Raw genomic sequence first — 17,771 nt, 5'->3', positions numbered from 1 at the left:
GAACAATCTTCTGGTCCACCATCCTGCTCCACCCCCATGACAGCTTTTTAATACACTCAAAAACAATAGTATTTTCTATGTTTTTTGATATTAATTAATTAATTTTCCATGTCTTTTATTGGCTGAGATTAATTTGTCAGGATCAGTCACCCTTTAAAACTGGACTGCAATTTCCTTTAATGGAGACCTGAGTAAAACTGACACAGAGCCCTGATTCCTATGCAATTTCTGGATTTCAAGTTTCTGTGGAACTCAGGATTCTGCAGTCTAAGCAGGAGGTGGAAATTCTTACTGCTGTTTTGGGTCACTTAGCTGATTCTCCCTGGCTGTAAGAAAGGCATTCGCCCTGCTCTGTGTGTCGTGGTTTCCAGAGAGTCTGGCCCTCCCTGTCTGTATCACCTTGAAATTGGCCCTCTCACCATCTTGCAGGGTAGGTAGTAAGTCTTTTAGACTTTTGAGATTCAGAGACAACATTTCAGTCAGAATTATGTTTTTTATCAGTTTTTTTGACTGTGCAAGGAGAATAAAAATGCCTGCTGATAGAATCTGGAGGACAATGGGATGCTGTCCCAGGGCCCAGTGCACAGATGTGTCTGAACTGAGAGTTGCCTTTACTATTTATGCTTACAACAAAGTTTGGATCACAATGTTTAATTCCTAAGACTGGAGAGAACCTAAATGTGTTGGCCTTGATTTTTGGAGTTCGCTACTTCCTAGAAATGGGGGGAGGGGCTGAACACGAAGGATTTTCCCCACTTTACAGATTAAATTGCAAATACAGGGAATAATACTTCCTCTGTTTGCTAGTGGGGTGGTTGAAGAGATAAGAGGGAGAAGGTGCAGGTCTGCCAATGGCACAGACCTTGGTAAAGTTGAGCCCAGCCCCTTAATGGCACAGTTGAAAAACTCAAGGCTCAGAGAGTCTGGGAACCCCACCAGAGCCACTAAACCATGAGTAGCAAGTCTGGGCTCCCAAGTTTGAGATGAGCCACAACCTTCATGCCCTTTTGGCTCTGGCTTCAGGGCTCCAGGCCATTTTGGATGGTCTCTGTCATACTGTTGGGGTCCCCCAAGGCCAGATACCTCCAGGGAGGCCACCTGAGTGGATAAAGTCTGCAAACATTAAAAACATTTTGATTCTTTACTCCATCATGGCCTTAGTCTGGGAACTCTTTGTCCCTAGATGAGTGTGGCTGTGGTTTGCTACTGTGGCCATGATCTGAGGAGGGCAAAGAGGAAAAATCATGATCACATTAATGTGTAGAGTCTTGCACCTGAAATGTCAGAGTTCCCCAGAAGATGGTGCTCATCAGGAGATTGGCAATTCCTAATGTCTAATGTGCTTGGCAAGAGGCCATTTTATAGTTTGATTTAGTGCTTACAACCCAGTTCCACCACCTCTTAGCTGTGTGCCCTCAATCTTCTCCAGGCCTGCACCTCCTCACTTATTAAGTGGGGAAATAAAAGTAACTGGCACTCAGAGTAGATGTATAAACTAAATGGGTGTAGACTGGATGCCCAATAAAAGTGAGCCCTTAGGTCCCAGATGCACTGAGAGAACCTTAAAGCCATCACTTGCAGAAAGGGACCCTTCATTGCACCAAATGTGGGCTCCACGGCAGCAGGGACCCCTCTCCCCCAGAACCCCCGTGCCTGACCCCAGGCAGAAGCTGAATACACATCTGCTGAGAACAGGATGAAAGCACATGTAGCAAAAAGAGCCCAGATTTAGGGAATCCAAGATTACAGTTCAAATCCTCTGTATTCCAATTAAGAGTTGGAAGACCTTGAATGTATTAGTGATGTGTCCCATGAGGAAACGCACTAAGTAAGGATGGAAGCAGTGGTTCTTATCGGGGTCAATTTTTCCTGCCAGAGAACATGTGGCAATGTCTGGAGATGCTTCTGGTGGTCACGTTACAAAGGTGCTACTGGTATCTAGTGGATGGAGGCCTGGGATCCAGCTTAACAGGACAGCCCTCGAAACTGAGAACTGATACCAATAGTCCTCACATGTCAATAGCGCCAAGGCTGCCCAAGATTAAAGGAACACTGCATGAAACCACAAAATTATATACAAATGTTGATCACTATTAATAGTATTATAAAGTGAAATAAATGCAACATTTGATTTTTAATGTGTAATGCTCTCAAGGGCTCCACAGGTAGTGTAAGTGTGGTTTAAATGTTTTTGTTTGTTCAAGAGATGAGAAGGCTAGAAATTACAGTTCCTTAAATTGCTTTCTCTCACCGGGAGCTTCTTATTCTTCAAAACCTTGTCAAACGCTACCAAAAAGACTCTTGGAAAAATCAACTCTGCTCAGATCTTCAACAAAAACAGAAGGCCAAGCCTGAGAGTGTATTTCTTAAACTAATGGAAGCTCAGTTGCCATGAGCAAAGCCCTGAGTAACCCCGAAAACAGATGCTACACCTGGCTCTGAGACCTTCTGCCAGCTGAGACCATTAGCCAATAATAAACTGCATTTCCAGAAAATTAAGCAGGGCTAATTTTAATTTTATTCTCTGTTTAGAAACAAAGGTCCAAAGAGGTTAGACTCTGGGCACCTCCTCACGTGCCTGCAAGGAGCTGTGTGAGTCTCCTTCCCAACACATGCCACACTGTTTAGTACTTGTCCTTCTGCTGGATATGGGTGTCCCGAGGACACAGACCCAGTCCAGGATTGTGACTTACGTGTCAGAAGATGGAATGAAGAGTCTCATGTCCCCTTGGCATCTCTGCCCTCACTTGTTGCTTCACGCAGATGACGGATTCTGCTGCAGTGAGATTGTGGGCCCTTCTCGCTGCACAAGAGCTTTTTCTATTAAGGAAACAACCTTGTCCTGGGCAAGGACCAGTCAGCTAGCTGTGCAGGGACATTCTTTAGCTGGAGTGGGGGTGGTTCAGAATTGCCCATGATCTCCCAGGGCAGGGGAGATGGAGGCAGGGCGTGTTTGCAGCTTTAGTCGGGCATCCTTGTGACTCATGAGCACTTTGGGCACATCAGTGTCCCATAGAAATTCTCAAGCATCAGAAGGACTCGAAGAAAATGCTGAAATGCAGATTCCCCAGGCCTTCCCTCTCAGCTGGCTCAGAAATCAGGAATTAGGGGGGTTTGTTGGTTTCCTATGGAGCCGGTAACAAAGGTACCGGCTGGGTAGCTTAACACAGGGTAGCTGTGGGTACCCACCAACTGGGTAGCTTAACACAGCACAAATTAGACTCTCATGGTCCTAGATGCTAGAGTTTGAAAACAAGCTGTGGGCAGGGTAGGTTCCTTCTGAGGGCTCTGAGGAGAAACCCTTGCAGTCCTCCTCCCAGTGCCTGAGAGGCCGGCAGCCCTTGGCACTGCCCAGCCTGTGGTGGTGTCCTGGCTTTCCACTCTGTTTGCATGGGGCCTGCTCCCTGCACTCTGGGCACTCTCCTCTTATTAGAACACCAATCAAGCTGGATCCAGGGCTTACCTACTCTAGTAGGGCTTTTTCTTAACTCATGACATATGCAGAAACCCCATGTCCAAATCAGGTCACCTTTTGAAGTACTGGGGTCAGGACTTCAGTCTGCCCTTGTAGGGTGACAGGGCATAGTCCACTCAATGCAGTGACTGAGCTGCTCACAGGCCATGCTGATTCTGACGTGTGCCCCAGGACCAGGGCCCTCCCATGACCCATCCCTGCAGCCCTTGCCATGCACATGAGGTCTGTACACCCCAAACACTGGGCAGGGGTGGCCTGCGACAGGCCTGCGGATATTGGAAAGGGCAGAACTGCCAGAGCAGGGCCTGGCCTGGGCAGAGAAGGACAACAGGCCAGGCAGGTTGCCTCCCATCCCCACACTACAGATGTGTGGAAGAAGCTGCTCGATTTCATTTCCCAGCTCCTCAAGTGGTGACATAGCAGGTGTCCCAAACACAAGATAGCAGAGAGAAGCAGAGGATGAACAGGGCCAGCTTTTTCCTTAGTTTGAAGGAAAAGCTCTTGGTCTGGGGAAGATCATGCATTGTGAGTTGACTTCTCATAGGCTTTTTTGTTTGTTTGTTTTGAGACAGAGTCTCACTTGGTTACCCTCAGTAGAGTGCTGTGGCATAATAGCTCACAGCAAACTTAAACTCTTGGACTCAAGCGATCCTCTTGCCTCAGCCTCCCAAGTAGCTAGGACTATAGGCGCCTGCCACAACACCTGGCTATTTTTAGAGACCAGGTCTCACTCTTTATGAGGCTGGTCTCGAACCTGTGAGCTCAGGCAATCCACTGACCTTGGCCTCCCAGAGTGCTGGGATTATAGGCATGAGCCAGCAAACCTGGCCTCTCATAGGCATTTTTACTGCTGAGAAACCATAGAGAGGAGGACCATGGGTGAATGGAACTTGGCTCTCACTCCAAGCAGGGGTCTGTGTGATGCTCAGAAAACATCCTGGGGGACACCCCCAGTACGCCCACCTGGACACCTTTATATGGTGGCTGAGCCTATAGACCTGCTCTGGCAGGCAGCTTATCAGCCTTCAGGGCTCCAAGGGGACACCGGGTGAGCAGAAAGGTGGGATGAGGAAGCAGGAGTCACAGCTCAGGGTCCACACATACAACGCACCTGTGGCACGTCCTCTCCTGCTCTTGGCTTTTATATGTACTGTTCCCTAGAGTCCCCACCTAGAACACATGACCTGGGTACTGTTGCTGCATTTTGCCAACTGTAAGCAATGCCATCTAATTACAATCCATGACCACAAATCTCAAAGGTGTCCCCAGCCTAACTGGGCAATCCTACCACATTTCCCTAATCAATCCACATTTCCATGTGAGAAAGAAAACATCTCAGTGGTTGAAGCTATTTATAGTTGGGTTTCTGCTAAAAGCAGCCAGACGCAACACCTAAATGACACAAGAAAAGATGTCTCATTCTCATTTTCTTTTAAAAGGAAACAATTTGGATTCTTTACACTCCAAATCGAGGCATCTTCTGGCACATAGCAATGGGATTGCTGTCTGCCCATGTTCTGTGCCTCAGCCTGTCAGGCTCACATTTGCTGCAGCTGCTCTCAGAAGACTCCTTGGCCCATGCACAGACAGAGGAAGGCAGCCTGGGCCAGTGGTCACTGCTGGTCACTGTTGGTCTCTTGAGCTGAAGTTCCTGGGCCTAGGTGCCCTCCCTAGGTGTGGGAGGAATCGTGTGCCTCTAAGCAGGGGGAACTTCTGGGGACCTGGAATGACACAGTCTAGTAGGCTGTGGTTGCAGGGACCACTACTATTCTGCTGCCTGGGTCAGGGGGACCAAGGAGCTGTGATCTCCAGTGGTTGAGGCACACAGGCCTGGTGCGAGTCTAGGTTGACCTGGCCCTATTGGTGCTCAGCTGCAGCCAGCCAGGACCTATGACAGGCTGCACCTCTGCTGCCTCCCCAGGCACTGGGAACAGGGCTCTGCCCTGCCCACCACGCTATGGCTGAAACCCAAATGCCCCTCCCACCCTGGTTCTCACCTCCCTCCACCTCCCTCCAGGCTCTGATATTTCAGGCTCCTTCACCAGTTGCCAGGCACTACTCTGCCACACCATCTCCCTTCTCTGAGCATTGACTCTACTGCGGAACAATATGCCTTTCTCTTACACACCTCTCAGGACTCAGCCAGGCATGAAAGCTTCTATAACTACCCAGGCTGACCTCCCGGGACCACCAAAGACCATAGCTCTTGTCCACAGTGCTGTTGTCATCTGCAAACAGCTAAATATGGTTGAATATTGGTGGCTGCATAAGGGTCAGCACAATATCTACCCACCTGACCTTCCCTGCAGGTGGGAAGCATCTCTGATTTATCTCTGCCAGCCCCAGGCCAGGGTCAGTGTGGGTCCAGTGGGGCTGATCCGCTGCCTCTGCTCCAGTCCCCAACTCTGACAAATCAGCCATAGCCAGGTGAGCTCTGATGTTCAAGTCAGCTGTACCAGGCCTGTGTTGTCTACTCCCTTTGCTGACCAGCCCCTGTGAGGGCAGTTCCACCGCCAGGGCACAACTCAGCTGATACCCCAGACTCTGCAACACCTCATTTCCTACTTTGTGCTACTGCCCACGCCACCTAAACTGAGTTACTAGCCACAGGGGGTCATCATTTTCACTTGCTGAACACTCCTACCATGCCAGGACTGTGCCAACAGCCTCATTTAATTCTTACAGCCCCACACTGCAAGGAAGCCACTTCCACCCTGCCTGATGCTGAGAAGGAGGCTCTCTGGGGTTTGGTACCTTGCCTTAGGTCACTCCAGCAGCGGCAGAGCCAGGACCTGGCCCTGGGAGTTTTGCTCTAGGGCTCTGACTCTTAAGCACTGGGGATCTGCCTTTCCACACAGGAGAGCACAGGAGCACCCTGAGGCTCAGAGGTGGCGCCAGCACCACGGCATAGGCAGGATCAGAACACAGCACTGATTCCCCTCCAGGGCCCTATGTCCACCTCACCAACACCTTCCCTCCCATTGTCAGGGTTGGTTGGCTTCATAAGGGGGTCAAGGACCCTGATTCTGCCAAGGGACCCTGGTTCATTTGGAGTAGGTTCTGCCTCAGGAATGCCACCCAGAGCACTTACTTCTCTCTGTTGAATATGATGAATTCCTTCCGTACGGTCTCCAAACACTGCTGCAGTTGTTCATTCTATCAAAGAGCACAGAGAAGTGACTAAATGATGGAGGACATCCTGGAAGACATGGTAATGTAGCCATGGAGGGTAGAAGGTTGATCTGGGTGGAAACCTCAGACATTTGAGACCAGGGACAGGCCAAGTATCTGGCTCTGATTGCAAGGGTGGCTGGGTCCAAGAGGAACCCTACAGACAAAGATGTTTTTCTCAACTGTAAACCATTAAATCCAACTTAAAAGTCACATTAGATGGAGTATGGGGTTGATAGTCATCAGGCTGGTTTCCTGACTGTTCATTAGATCCACTTAAGAGGCATAATGTGAAGATACACAGGACCATCATACCAGCTTACAGATGCTTAATATACTTTTATAGAGAAAGGGGCTGTCATAGGTTGAACTATGTCCCCCAAAATGATATTCTGAATCCTGACTCCTAGTATATGCAAATGTGACCTTATTGGGAATAGAACTTTTGCAGATGTGATCAAGGTAAAATGAGGCTCTATAGTGATGTAGAGTGGACCCTAAATCTAATGACTGGTGTCCTTATAGTAAGGCCACAAGGAGACACAGAGAGGAGCCACATGACAATGGAGAGACAGTGGAAAGATGTAGCCATAACCCAAGAGCACCAAGGATGCTGGCCATCCCATAAGCCAGGACAGCCAGGGAGGGCCCCTCCTCGATGGCCTCTGTAGAGAGGACAGCTCTGTGAATTCCTGAAATTCAGACTTTCTGCCTCCATAACTGTGAAAGGATAAATTCTGGTTGTTCTAAGCCACCCACTTTGTGGTGGTTGTTATGGCAGTTACAGGAAACTAATATGGAAGCCATAAAGGCAAAATGCCCAGGGCCTACCAGAGGCATCATCAGTGCAATACTCTTTCTAAAGGTGTTTCAGGACTGCCCTGTACCGTGCTCACATCTCAGCATCACTTCTTCCCCTCTTGCTTAGAGCTGCACGAGATTCCTGCCTCAGGAACAGCGCTAATAGGAGTAGGAAGAGTGGGAATGTCCCCATGCCTGACAATTCTTCCACATTTCTGTACTGTGAAAGGTCACTTGTTTGATGGTGGCATTATTTACTGCCACAGAAGGCAATGGGAAAGGAGAAGGGAAAGGCTCCCTTTGTGCTACAGAGCAGCCCAGCCCAGCCACTGTCATGCAAGTCTAAGATTCCTCTCCCCAGAGCCTGTGAGAAATGCTCACCAGAGGACAGTTGTCCTTTGTGCCATCTTTGGACCTATTCTTTGCCAATCTCTTCTTCTTTTTGTGAAGTGGCTTGGATTCTAGAATCATTTCTTCAAGTTCAAAGGTAGGATCACAATTCAATCTCCCTTTCTACAGGGAAGCAGAAAAGAAACCATAGTCTGTCTGAGTTCCACTTAACTATTGAGTTTTCTTTTCATTCATTCATTCATTCAGTGTGACAAATAATTACTCCTCTAGGACACATTAGTTACATTATTTTCCTGATGATAAAGAGCAACTTTTTTTTTTTTTTTGAGACAGAGTTTCACTATATCCCCCTCAGTAGAGTGCTATGGCATCACATCTCACAGCAACCTCTAACTCCTGGGCCCAAGCGATTCTCTTTCCTCTGCTTCCCAAGTAGCTGGGACTACAGGCTCTGGCAACAATGCTAGGCTATTTTGTTGTTGTTCTCATTGTTTTTTAGCAGGCCCAGGCCGAGTTTGAACCCACCTGCCTCAGTATATGTAGCTGGCACCCTACTCACTGAACCAAGAGTAATAATGCATTGTCACTGCATCCATCCTTCACTTAAACAGATACTTTCACCCCTGAGAAACCCTGCACCTGTTAACCTAGGTCTTCTTTCAGTGCATGTTTTGTACATGAAGTTGAGTTCAGTTTCCCAACCTGTTTTTCTTCACTTAACTATTTTATTATATACACACTCTAATGCTATTCCTGTCTTTTTTATAAAGACCATTCTAAGTAACTTAATTTAAGAAAGCCATTTCTGGTCAAAATCTGCCTGACTCCCTTTCCTGGTATCCTGTTCCAGGAAGTCAGGAGGAATTTTGGTCTCCTTGACATCCAGGTCTTGGACCCTAGATCCCTCGTGGGCATTTTATGTCCTAAACCCTAGACCTGGTGATGACCCAGAACATCTGTCCTGCAGACAACACAGCCTGGTGGAGATGACACCAATAGCTCTGCCAGATCTCTGGTGGAAATGACATCGATAGCTCTGCAGTGGCCCTTGTGGAGATGACACCAATAGCTCTGCAGTGGCCCTGGTGGACATAACACCGATAGCTCTGCAGTGGCCCTGGTGGACATAACACCAATAGCTCTGCAGTGGCCCTGGTGGAGATGACACCGATAGCTCTGCAGGGGCTTTGGTAGAGATGACACCAATAGCTCTGCAGTGGCTCTGGTGGAGATGACACCAATAGCTCTGCAGTGGCCCTGGTAGAGATGACACCAATAGCTCTGCAGGGGCTCTGGTAGAGATGACACCAATAGTTCTGCAGTGGCTCTGGTGGAGATGACACCGATAGCTCTGCAGGGGCCCTGATAGAGATGACACCAATAGCTCTGCAGTGGCTCTGGTGCAGATGACACCAATAGCTCTGCAGTGGCTCTAGTTATGCTGCTTTCTGATCATGGACAAGTTTCATGACTTCCTTGGGGCTCAGTTCAAGATCTGTGAGTCTGGATCCCTTCCTTATAGGGATTAATATATCTATAAAGTACTCCAAGTGGGGGTGGGCATGAAGCAGCTCACTTCTATGCAGTGGTTACTGTGCCTGTTAGACCAGGGCCTACTGTGACTTGGCTAAGAAGAGAGGCCGGGTATGGGCTTAGGGCCAGGCAGTCACTGAGCCAGGCTGCATCCTTACCCTGTACTGGTGTGACTGGAAGCCTCAGTTTCTTCATCAATGCACAGTGCAGCAGGCTCAGAGGCTGCCAAGGGCTGAGCTGGGATAGCTTTTCCCAGTGTCCAGCCTGGGGCAGGCTTTAGTGACCATTCCCTCTGTGGCTCTGCAGTCCCCACCTTGCATGGGATTGCTGGCCTTGAACCCTACTTACAAGAGGGGGTCTTGTTGCTCACAGGTGAACTTGCCTTGGCCAGGCTGCCCAGCCTGCTGCTTTCAGCAGGTGCACCATCATGGCTGGGACCAGTTCTGGCTTTTCTGCTCACCAACAAGTGACTACACCTTTATAGGCCTCTGTTCCTATAACTAGAAGAGGTGGGTAGCATACGTGTCTGTGAGGGAGGCTGATGTGAGGAAGTGCGGAAAAAGCCGTCAGCCCAGCCCCTGCCACACCATAGGTGCCCAGTGAATGCTCCTGTCATTGTCCTTGTGTTCTACGGCCTTCACACCTTGTTTTCTCAGGGCCCCCACCTTTCTCTCGGGACCTGTTGGGATTCATCCCTGGGTTCTCTGCTGCCGGCAGCCTCCACTCTCCCTGGCCCAGTGCTGGCCTTTTGCAGAAACTTTTGGTTGTTGCAACAGAGAGAGGGCTGCTGGAAGCTCCTGGGTGGAGTATCAGATCAGATGCTACTAAACATGACACAGGGTCAGGTCAGTCCCCACCCCACTGGTGGTCAGTGGAAGATCAGATGCTACTGAACATCCCACAGGGTCAGGTCAGTCCCCACCCCACTGGTGGTCAGTGGAAGATCAGATGCTACTGAACATCCCACAGGGTCAGGTCAGTCCCCACCCCACTGGTGGTCAGTGGAAGATCAGATGCTACTGAACATCCCACAGGGTCAGGTCAGTCCCCACCCCACTGGTGGTCAGTGGAAGATCAGATGCTACTGAACATCCCACAGGGTCAGGTCAGTTCCCAACCCACAGAGGGTCACTGGAGGATCAGATGCTACTGAACATCCCCCAGGGTCAGGTCAGTCCCCACCCCGCTGAGGGTCAGTGGAGGATCAGATGCTACTGAACATCCCACAGCGTCAGGTCAGTCCCCTCTCCAGCAGTGAGGGTCAACTGGCAGTCGAGGTCCCTGCTGTCGTCTCTCTGATAGCTGGCACCCGGACTGTGACCTGCATCAGGCCTCCCTCACCTCCAGCACAGAGCTGGCAACTATAGGTGCTTGGAGGATACAGAATAGAGGACTAAAAAGTCTGTGCTTTTACCTGTCACTGACTTTCAGTGGCCAGTGAAATCTAGCGAAAATGGGCAGAAGAAGTGGTTTAGCCCACTGGGTTCAGCCATCACCCCTGTGGCTGCTCCTGTTGTCCTAGAGATACTCCCATCCACTCCACCCCAGAGACGCATACTGGCATGGATACAGGCACACACAGAGGAACACACAGACAACATAGGCATGACACTGGTGCTCACAGAGGCACACACTGACACACACTGCCATGGACACAGGCACACACAGAAGCGGATACAGGCACACACTGGCACAGACACAGGCACATTCATAGACACACATGGGCACAGGCACAGGGACACTCAGAGGCAAAGACACAGACACACACTGGTAAAGACACAGGCAAACACAGAAGCACATAGAGACACACACAGGCACACACTGGCATGCACACAGGCACACAGAAGTATATAGACACACTTGCGCACATAAGCACCTACATGGGCACAGACAGAGGCACACAAGGAGACATACTGGCATGGACGCTGGCACACACAGACACACACTGGCACTTACACAGGCACACACAAACATACACAGGCATGGATACAGGCACACACAGAGGCACACTCATGGCACACACCGGGATGAACACAGACACACACACAGGCACACTCATAGACACACACTGGCACAGACTCCAGCACACACAGACACACACTGGCACACATAGGCACACAGACACAGGCATACACACAATCACACAGACACGCACAGACACAAACACAGGCACACAGACTCTGGCATGCGTGCATATCCATGTGCGTGCACACACACACACACACACACACACCCTTTACAGATAACTTGCAGTTGGCCATTGAAATCCACAGCTCTGACAGTTGGGCACAGGAGGGCACTGCCTCAGCAGCCCTGATGCCATGTGTGCCAAGGCATCTGTCCCCACGGCCTGCCTCTCACAACACTGGGATGAGTGGTGAGGGGCAGGACTCAGCTACATCCAGAGGCAGTACCATGCCCACCCTCAGGACAAGGAAGGCCTCCCCTGGGCAGTGTCCTTAAGGATACACAGATCTGGGTAGGTGGAAGGCAGTCCTGGTTGTGGGCTCAGGGGCATGGTGCTATGTGACTGGAGCTAGCTAGGAAGGGAGCAGGAGGAGTGTGCGCAGGGCACAGCCAGGCAAGGCTGCCAGGACCCAGGAGGCTTGGGGCCCTAAATGCAGAAATGTGCCCGCACATGCACAGGGAAGTGAATGCCATGGGTTCTTAGGGAAACTGATTTGTGGAAACATGTTTGTATCAAAAGGAGGGACAGAAGTCTCTAAGTTCATCACCACCCTGGGATGTCTAGGGTTCTCCAGAAACCATCCTGGTGGGCCCTGTTGAGTCCCTTCTGTGTTCTGTCCCATTAGTCTAGGTGACAATGAAGACCAGCTCACACCACCATGGGGCAGGGTGACCATTACATAATCTGCTGTTCACAGATGGTCTACACTCTCCAAGGTCCCAGAGTGTGGAGGTGGTGGGGCTGCAAGGTCTCCTGGATTTTTCTCTCATTTATTAACATTCGCAGGTGCTCTCTGCAAACCTTCCAGGAGAAATGTGACTGCTCAGCAGACGTGTCTTCCACGCAGGACCAAACTCCCAGCGTTTCTCTTGAGGGTCAGGAGCCTCCTGTCTGGTCTCTGGTCCCTGGTTCCCCTCTCTGGCTCCCTCTGCACTTCTGCCAGGGCCCACCTTCAGAATGCAATCCAACACTTGCACTTCCTTGCCTGGAACAGTCCAGGTTTCAGGGGACAAAACCTGAAACCTTGCCTACAGCTTCCAGAACCCTCTCTGGCATGACATGCATTCCCTCCAACCCCATTTCCTATTATTTTCCCTCTGGCTTATTCCCTTCTAGCTATAAAGTCTCCATGCTGACTTTGAAGCCCAGGTTTTCTGCTGCCTCAGGGGGATGTGATCTTGGTGATTCCTTGGCTGAGGAGGTTCAGTGCCCATCCCTGCATGCTCGGCCCCTCACTTCATTCAGATCTCTGTCCCAAAAAAAAGGCTCCTGCTCCCTCACCTCCCACACTGTCTCCTCCTCTTCTGAATTTGTTCTCCAAGGTTCTTTAAGTGCTAACTTCCCTGGCTGCTCAGTTCATTTTCTGTTTCTCTCCTGGGGCTGTGTGCACAGGAGGCATGATTCCATGAAAGGAGGATCAGTGCCTCCCAAAGACCCATCACAGAAGAGAAGCTGCCCAGCAGGGGCCTTGGCACTCAGGCCCGAGTCCATCCCGCATACCCGCAAGAGATGAAATCTTTGGTGCCAGCAGAGGGCTCCTTGGCCAGCTGCCAGGGCCATGCGTTATGCCAAAGTGGGGAGCAGGCAGAGGGGTGGCATGACACCTGCCAAGATCTCCACTCACATTGGGCACAAAGGCAGGCATCAATGCCTTCTTGAACACGGCGTCCCAGTTCATGTCAGCCAAGTAGGGCACACTCTGTATATCATGGAGGCTGGACAGGCGGCTCTCAGGGTCCTTGGTCAGGAGCTGTGGTCAGAGGACAAAGGTGATTTTTTTTTTTTTTTATTAAATCATAGCTGTGTACATTAATTTCTTTAACTGATAACCCCTCAAGGTCATCAGATACTCTGAAGAAAGGAGTCCCGGGACATTTAAGGAGTCTCTGCTCTTCACACTCCATTAACACTGTGCCCTGTCTGGGTCGCTGCTGCCATCTGCACTCCTCTCTTCCCAGCCAGTGAGACCCTGAGGGGTCAGATGCTTTCTCAAGGTCATCCACACAGAGCCTGTGGGGTCAGGACTAGAACGTTGTCAGGAACAGGCCCTGTATTCCTTTCTGGGGCTGGAACCCTAGACCTGGGCATGTAGGTCGGGACTACCAGTGTGGTAAGGGGAGGAACCAAACTAATAAACTCTATCCCTGGGAGAGGTGACCTCTACGACCTAATACATGGACTCATTTTTAGCCAAGGGGACAGTTTTTAGCTTTTCCTCCAGTTTCAGCTAAAAAGGAGTGCTGCAGTGCAAAAACAACCAAAGGCTTTTACTTGGCATCCCATGGGGCCTCCAAAGTTTCACAACACTTCAGCTTATTAGGTGAAAAGAGCAGGGACTAAAAATGAGAGGACAGAGGCCCTGAGCAAAGGACTGCCACTTAATAGCCAGTGACCTCAGGCTAGTTGTGAATGCTCTGGTGAAAGCAGGAACAATAAGGGCAACTCCTCCACTGCCAGCTGCTGGTTAGGATGGGCTCATGGAATTGGTAACAGCCCAGCACTCCCAAGGAAGGTGGCACGCTGGAGCTGCAGATCACAGCCCCCTGCTGCCACTGCAGAAATCTCACAGCTATGCCCATTCAGGAGCTATAGAGGCACCATAGCAGGGACTCCTAGTGGGGATCGTGTCTGCTGGTTATAGAGGTCACTCTTTAAGGGCTGACCCCAAATGAGGTGGGCTGGCTTGAACAGACTCCAATTCAGTGCCAGGTGGGAGTTCACTGCTCAGGGCAGCTGTTCTGAAAATATGCTGATGCCCTGATTGTGGGGCCAGATTCTGACTCTTCAAGTAGACTGTGAGATGCAGACATCAGCAGAATATTAGCTTCCAGATGATTCTAAAGAGCAGTCAGTATTAAGAACCTGGTGGTAGATTTCCTCTCAAGTAATTCAACTAATTAGTAACTCAACAATTCATTATAGCCATATCATAGGTATTAAAAGCTGGAATCTGGCCTTGGAAGGGCTTGGATTCAAATCCTACTTCTGCCTTTTAACAGCCTCTAAACCTTAGCTGTCTCTTCTCAGGTGTTGGGATAATGACACTGCCCTGCCCATCTAGCCTGGGGAGATTAAGGGAGAAGAGCCACCACTGGCCCAGAATGTGGCCCTCAATGCTGGCTGCTGTTATCAGCATCCTTTTAAAAATGATTAGGTGCCAACCACCTGCAGAACTCAGCTCTCTGGATCATGGAGGATTCCAAGGCAGCCTCAAAAGCCAGCCATCACCATCTGCCTGTGCTGGACCAGAACATGCACCCAGAGAACTTGTCATGACAGACAGCTGGGATCCACCCCAGGGTGCCTGACACAGAGGATCTGGGGTGGCTCCTGGAGAGGTGCACTGCTAACACTAAGGCTGCTAGGCCCAAGACCACATGGTGAGAACCACAGCTTTATTCTAACAGCAATGGTTCCTGAGAAAAGTCTGGAGATGCCAGGTAACTCAAAGCTCAGCAGGTTAAAAGACCTGCATTTGTAGCAAAGGTTTTAAAAGTCCACATGCATTAAATATTTCTGTTTACTGGGATGCTACAGCCAGGTGATGAGAGCCTGGCGCTTGCCACTCTGCATGCACTCCTGTGACGGTACTCGTTCCATGGTGACGCTCATCTGACTTAATTTCTATCCCTGTCATGCTGCGTGTTTCCTCATTCTCTCAACTATTGGTTGCCTATTTCTACACTGGGTGACTGTAGCCCTTGGTCTGGCTGGCTAGAGGCTCCCCGCGCCCCTTACCTTCTTCAGCAGGGTCACCATCCCCCTGCACCACACGGAAGAGTAGTGGACTCGTTCCACCTTGAACATGCTGAGGATCTCATCAATGGGTGTGGCTGAGTGGATTTCATATGGCCTCTGTAACCAAAGGACAGCAGCCAGAATCAGAGAGAGTGCCCCTAGGAAGTTGCTGCTGCAGGGTCTGAGATTGTGTGGTTACAGGATAGGGGGGCAGCAGCAGTTCCACTTTTATGGCAGAGCAGGTGGCTCAGACCCTTGTGCTCACAGTAACTATGCCCATGGGGCAATGCAGGACCTGGCAGGTGGATTCTGCTGTTATGATCACAGGAGGGTCACCAAGGTCATACAGCCCATAAGAGGTAGAGGCAGGGTTCACCCCCAGAGTCACTGCTCTGACTAAGGCTGGGAGATTGACTCTGGCCATCCAATGGGCTCCCAGACACCTGCATTCACAGCCCCTACCTGCTGGCAGGCCTCAGCATTTTTTCATGTGTCTGTAGACCATGCACCTGTCTTCTTCAGAGAAGCTTCTTTTCAAGTCTCTTGCCCACAATGAAATGTGATCACTTGTTCTTTTCTTATTAATAAGTTTGAGTTCTCTGTGGACTCTGGTTATCAAACCAGGTCAGAAACATAACCTGCAAATATCCTTGCTTGCCCTGTTTTGGCTGAACTGATCCCTGGAGTGGGCAGGGCCGAGGTAGCCAGTACCTGGGTGTGGCTGAGTTGAGACATGGGAGGTGTCTGGGCTCATTCCTCCCCCAGCTATCCTTGCCTGCCCTCCTCTACACCACAACGAACATCTGTAAGCTCTGTTGTCCCCTAGTTTTTTGCCTTGGTAGAGCATTAAGCTCCTATACATTTTTTTCTTTTTCTTAAATTTTTTTATTAAATCATAACTGTATACATTAATGCATTTATGTGGTACGATGTGTTGATTTTATATATAATTTGGAATGCTTACATCAAACTGGATGACATAGCCTTCACCTCACTTACTTAATTAGTGTGTTATGACATTTATACTCTATACTTAATAGACTTGACATGTACCCTTGCAATATGCACCACAGGTAAGGTTCCATCAACCACCCACTCTCTCTCCTCCGCTCTCCCTCCTCTTCTCTCCTTCATGCTGGACTGTAGCTGTGATTTGTCTTTTATATGAAAGTGTGGGTAATTATATATTGGTTTCATAATAGTACTGAGTACATTAGATACTTTTTCTTCCATTGGTGAGATACTTTACTAAAAATAATATGTTCCAGCTCCATCCATGTAAACATAAAAGAGGTAAAATCTCCATCTTTTTTAAGGCTGTATAATATTCCATAGTGTACATATACCACAATTTGTTAATCCATTCATGGGTCAATGGGCACTGGGTTGCTTCCATGACTTGGCAATTATGAATTGGGCTGAGATAAACATTCTGGTGCAAATAACATTGTTGTAAAGTGATTTTTCGTCTTCTGATATACCTAGTAGAGGAATTGCAGGATCAAATGGCAAGTCTACTTTTAGTTCCCTAAGTGTTCTCCAAACTTCTTTCCAAAAGGAATATATTAGCTTGCATTCCCACCAACAGTGCAGAAGTGTTCCCTTTTCTCCATATCCATGCCAACATCTGTAGTTTGGGGATTTTGTTATGTGGGCTACTCTTTCTGGAGTTAGATAATATCTCAAAGTGGATTTGATTTGCATTTCTCTGATGATTAAGGATGATGAGCATTTTTTCATGTGTCTGTAGACCATGTACCTGTCTTCTTCAGAGAAGCTTCTGTTCAAGTCTCTTGCCCGCAATGAAATGGGATCACTTGTTCTTTTCTTATTAATAAGTTTGAGTTCTCTGTGGACTCTGGTTATCAAACCAGATCAGAAACATAACCTGCAAATATCCTCTCCCATTCTGAGGGCTGTCTGCTTGCTTTACTTACTGTGTTCTTGGCTGTGCAGAAGGTTTTTAGTTTGATCAGGTCCCCGTAATATATTTTTGGTGTTGCTTCAATTGTCTGGGGGTTCCTCCTCATGAAATATTCTCCCAGGCCAATTTCTTCAAGTTTCCCCTGCACTCTCTCCAAGTATCTTTACAGTGTCATGTCTTAATCTTTTATCTAGTGAGAATCAATTTTTGTTAATGGTGAAAGGTGGGGGTCCAGTTTCAGTCTTCTACAAGTCACTAGCAATTCACCCAGCACCATTTGTTAAGTAGGGAGTCTTTTCCCCAATTTATATTTTTGATTGCTTTGTCAAAGATCAAATGATGATAAGTAGCTAGGTTCATCTCTTGGTTCTCTATTCTATTCCATATGTCTACCTCTCTATTTTTGTGCCAGTACCATGCTGTTTTGATCACTGTAGATTTATAGTATAGTCTGAAGTCTGGTAGCATGATTCCTCTTGATTTGCTTTTATTTCTGAGTAATGTATTGGCTATTTGAGGTTTTTTCTGATTCCATATAAAATGAAGTACTATTTTTTTCCAGATCTTTGAAGTATGACAGTGGTGCTTTA

The 17,771-nt window shown here is 48.9% G+C and overlaps 1 protein-coding gene across 7 annotated transcripts in view; it reads right to left on the bottom strand.

The window, feature by feature from the left end:
- The window catches only part of STK32B (serine/threonine kinase 32B), a 368,237-nt gene that overhangs the window by 23,727 nt on the left and 326,739 nt on the right, over positions 1 to 17,771 (bottom strand). For 4 of the 7 annotated variants that reach the window (XM_053567283.1, XM_053567285.1, XM_053567288.1 and 1 more), the window contains 4 exons: positions 15,258 to 15,374; positions 13,144 to 13,269; positions 7,829 to 7,960; positions 6,567 to 6,631 (listed from right to left, as the gene is read on the bottom strand). In XM_053567283.1, the coding sequence (XP_053423258.1) occupies positions 6,567 to 6,631; positions 7,829 to 7,960; positions 13,144 to 13,269; positions 15,258 to 15,374 (440 nt within the window). Of the gene's footprint in view, positions 1 to 5,018; positions 5,197 to 6,566; positions 6,632 to 7,828; positions 7,961 to 13,143; positions 13,270 to 15,257; positions 15,375 to 17,771 lie in introns of those variants that run through there. The other 3 variants (XM_053567286.1, XM_053567289.1, XM_053567287.1) reach the window with 3 other exon arrangements.

This window comes from Nycticebus coucang, chromosome 17, assembly GCF_027406575.1.
Source record: "Nycticebus coucang isolate mNycCou1 chromosome 17, mNycCou1.pri, whole genome shotgun sequence".
Lineage (NCBI taxonomy): Eukaryota > Metazoa > Chordata > Mammalia > Primates > Lorisidae > Nycticebus > Nycticebus coucang.
This window is presented reverse-complemented; position numbering and strand designations above follow the sequence as displayed.